The sequence below is a fragment of the Mastomys coucha genome, unplaced genomic scaffold, assembly GCF_008632895.1.
Source record: "Mastomys coucha isolate ucsf_1 unplaced genomic scaffold, UCSF_Mcou_1 pScaffold7, whole genome shotgun sequence".
NCBI lineage: Eukaryota > Metazoa > Chordata > Mammalia > Rodentia > Muridae > Mastomys > Mastomys coucha.
In genome coordinates, this window is record NW_022196913.1 from 45,476,580 (window position 1) to 45,480,821 (window position 4,242).

General features: G+C 44.3%; 1 protein-coding gene across 1 annotated transcript in view; it reads left to right on the forward strand.

Moving 5' to 3' along the window:
- Positions 1-4,242, forward strand: part of Sycp2l (synaptonemal complex protein 2 like) — a 65,778-nt gene that overhangs the window by 33,691 nt on the left and 27,845 nt on the right. The window contains exons 14-16 of the mRNA XM_031358094.1: positions 296-441; positions 2,292-2,388; positions 2,825-2,922. Of these exons, the coding sequence (XP_031213954.1) occupies positions 296-441; positions 2,292-2,388; positions 2,825-2,922 (341 nt within the window). The remainder of the gene's footprint in view (positions 1-295; positions 442-2,291; positions 2,389-2,824; positions 2,923-4,242) is intronic.

Genomic DNA, 4,242 nt, shown 5'->3' on the forward strand with positions numbered 1-4,242 from the left:
ACCAGGCTGGCCTCAAACTCAGAAATCCTCCTGCCTCTGCCTCCCAAGTGCTGGGATTAAAGGCGTACGCCACCACTGCTCAGCTTTTTTTTCTTTTTTCTAGTAAAGCAAGATCCTTCATGCTCTCAGATAATAGGCCTCTAAGTCATGTATTTGTGTGTGCGTGTGTGTGTGTGTGTATAAATAAAAATTTCAAAGTCATTTATATTTAGTATAGCTTCATATTCTATTTGCAGAAAATTCTGAACAGTTGACAAAAGCTTTCCTTACACTGATATACATTTTTTTTTCTTAGAAAATGATAGGATAAAGATGTTCATCATTTACCTGAAGCATCCAATTGTTATCGGCAAGAGAGAAGCAAAGAAAATACAAATCCACTTCGATAGGCAACTTGGCATTTCACAAGCTTCCGTTCAAACTTTGGGAGAAGACAAACAGGTGGCCCCTCTCTCTCTTTCTCTCTCTCTTTCTCTCTCTCTCTTCCCTTCTCTCTTTCTCTCTCTCTTCCTTTCTCTCTTTCTCTCTTTCTTTCTTTCTCTCTTTCTTTCTATTCTCTCTACAGCCCTGGACCTCACTCTGTAGAGCAGGCTGGCCTTGAACACAGAGCTGCACCTGCCTCTGCCTCCCAAGTGCTGGGATTAAAGGCTGTGCTACCATGTCTGGCTTCATTTCCTTTGATTATTTGAAAATGTATTTTCAGTCTCTTGGGTTTTGATGTATCGGTTTGGTCTCGCAGAAGACTTGAGAGTTCTAGGTTCTAGTCTGAGCTTTTCCTCATCTTCAATACGTAGGGCACAAAAGCACTTTCTGTCTTGAAAGGCGTTGTTGCATGTCCTGTGGACAGTGCAGCTTGTATGAGGTGTTATTATGTCCTTTCTATGCTCCCACGGAGATGGCAGGGCTTCTTGACCTTTCTTCCTGGTCCTGTGGGGATCAGCAGGGAGTTCCCCAACTCTGTACTGGTCTTTCCTGGTAGAAATGCCCTGTGGTCTCCCCACTTGATCCCACTTCTTCCTATATATACACAGGGGTGTCTTTCCATCACAGACAATAAGCAAGGCAAAGAGATTTGCGGTAAAAGGACATCCAACAACAGACAGAGAGACTGAATGGAAAGGTCAGAGGAAGGGAAGGAGCAAGGTGCAGGAGGGAGTCTTGGCTGTCTCTTTTTGTTTGTTGTAAGTTATATATATATTAAAGCATCTTATAAATGAGAAAGTGCTCTACAGATATGGTTCTCAAGGTCCTACACGAGGAGGATGAGGGTGAGAGAGGAAGGAGCCCCCTCTGTAATGTTACATGACTGAGTGGCCCGATGTGCTCAGTTTGCCTTTACTTGTGAGGATCATCGAATCGGCACACTCCCACATCTCCCATACTGAATGAGATGGCTTTGGTGTGGAGGACTGGAGTCTACACCAGAGGAAGCTACAGTTCCTGGAATAGGAAGTTCCCATAAGAAAAGGGTGGGGGTTGGAAGATCCTTATTGGGTGCTCACTGCAGACCCACATTGAGAGAGCCACTTGTCAGGGAAGTGTGGATTAAAAGGCCTTAGATCAACTTCAACCAGGAAAGTCTGGATCCAGTTTTGTTTTTTCTTCTCTTCTCTTCTCTTCTCTTCTCTTCTCTTCTCTTCTCTTCTCTTCTCTTCTCTTCTCTTCTCTTCTCTTCTCTTCTCTTCTCCTCTCCTCTCCTCTCCTCTCCTCTCCTCTCCTCTCCTCTTCTCTTCTCTTCTCTTCTTTTCTCTTCTCTTCTCTCTCCTCTCCTCTCCTCTTTCTTTTTTTATTTCTTCCCCTCTCCCTCACCTTCCCTCATCTCTCTCCTCCCCCATCCTCTTTTATCCATATTTTGTTATATATCATCAACAGGCTGGGTCACTGATCAAGAAACAGAGTTTATTTAGCTCTGGAGGTTGGAGTCACCCTTGACTATGTTCTGACATCTGTCTAGCCTCTGAAGGCCTGGACTCAGAAGCAGTCTTAAATAACCCTCCCCCAACCCCTGCCCCCGCCCCAAACACCCCAGCTCTCAGAGCTACTGCACAGGAGATATGGTTTCTAATATACAAAGATTGAAGAGTGCATTCAAGCCATGACAGATGACAAAAGACTTGGAGAGAGTGACTGAACAAACAGAGCTGATCCTAGAAGGTGGTTGTTGTGGGGAGGGGGTGGCTGTGGGGGATTGTAAATCAGAAAGAACAACATGCAAAAGAACATAGCAGATATTCTGCTCCCCTAATTCATCAACTTACTGTGGGATAAGCTTTAGGAATTTGTTTTTAAAGGCCCCTTCATTTCAGACTTCTTCTGTTTTGATAAAAGTCTCCTCTGACTTTGAAAAAGAAGATGGTGAGACTCCTAGTAGCCTCGAAAGAGAAACAGGTATGCTGGGAGGTGGCAGAATTTTGACTCTAAATTCTCTGTAGAAACATGAGGATGTCTTGGGAGAAGTCCTGTACTCCCTGAGCTGGTCACCTTACAGCATCTCACGAAGACCCGATCATAAACTTTTAAGTTCCTTCTCATTCTGCTAATGTCCCTCTTGGGGACATCTTGAAGTGGTCAAGAAGAACAGATGCTGGGGGTGTCAGGAGATGCAATTCTGCAGGGCCCGACCCTACTGGCACAAGGCAACTTCTCTTGAATTTCAATTTCAAGTGCTTAGCTTTGGATTTCGAAGTCGAGGCACAACCTCACTACCTGCTCTTACCACGAGGTGGCGGTGTACTAGAGCAGTATTTGCTTGGAGAGTAAGGGACCCAGTGCCAGCTTGGCTCGTGGAAGTTATTGGTTTTTGTTCCTTTCTTACTGAATATAGAAGGTGCGAAAGAATCCAGAATCCTTCCAGAATTCATGGATGCTGAAGTTGACCGATGCCTAATAACTCGCTGCTTTAATGTCCAGTCGGGGCCTTCTGTGAGTAAAGGGAACCGGGAGGATGGGATTTGTGGCCTTCGGGACAGACAAGTACAGGTCTCCTCTCTTGAATGCTAGCCCAGTTTCCTCTTCCACAGCTGTCGGCCAATGATTTGTCGTCTTCAGACTGAATTCATGGCCCAAGCTGATGCATTCTCTCTGTTCACTGAGCCTGGCTCTCCCATGATATGCCTGGCTAGACCACTGTCTGTCTTGTCCCTTTATTTGGCACCTGGAGGAAGATATCTGCAAATTAATGTAGGGAAGGAGCCTGAGGTCAGATGTGGTTTCCCTCTCTAGCTGGGGAATATGTGGATACATTGACGAATAGTGTTGCTCTTGGGACTTTGTATCAATCAATGGAGGTATCCTAATTAGGGTTTCTATTGCTGTTAAGAAATATGACCAAAAGCAACTTGGGGAGGAAACGATTGATTTGTATTACTCTTTTATACCATTGTTTATTATTGAAGGAAGCCAGGACAGGAGCTAAAAGAGGATAGGAACCTGGAGCCAGGAGCTGATGCAGAGGCCATTGAAGGGTGTTGCTTACTAGCTTGCTCAGAATGCTTTCATATATAGAACCTAGGACCACCAGCCCAGGGGTGGCCCCATCCAGAATGGACTGGGCCCTCCCCATCAATCACTAATTAAGAGAATGCCCAACAGGCTTGCCTACAGCCTAATCTTATGGGTGGTATTTTCTCAATTGGGGTTCCCTCTTCTCTGATGACTCTAGCTTATGTTGAGCTGACATAAAACTATCCAGCTCAGGAGGTGACTCCTAGCTCTCAGGTCTGGCCTTAGTATTTAAAAAGGGTACTCGGTTATCTACTGGCTTGAGCAAGAAGGGCTGGTGTGTTATTTCACAGCAGGATGGCTCTGGGTAATAATGATGCTGGGAGAAAGTGTTTAGGATGTTTCACTATAAAGTAATAATAATAAGTGTTTGAGGATGTCCACGTGTTTGGCTTGACTTATCAGACTTTTCACAATGCAGACATGAAGCAAAGCCTAACATGTTACATCACACATGTGTGCTTTAATGTGCAAGTTTAAAAATTAAGCAATAGAAGAATCCCTGTGTGGCTTCTTTAGGCATTCCTTCCATTTTTTGTTTTCTTATGTGAATACATGGAGGTGGGACTGATAACAGTGTCAGGGCTTTTACACTTAACACAAATTTTCATCCTTTGCAGGGCATCTCTTGTGGGAACTGATTCATGGAATGATCCCCCCCCTCCACACACACACACACTTCCTTTCCCCTCACTTCTGTGTTTTTTTTTTTTTTTTTTTTTTTTTTTTTTTTTTTTTTTT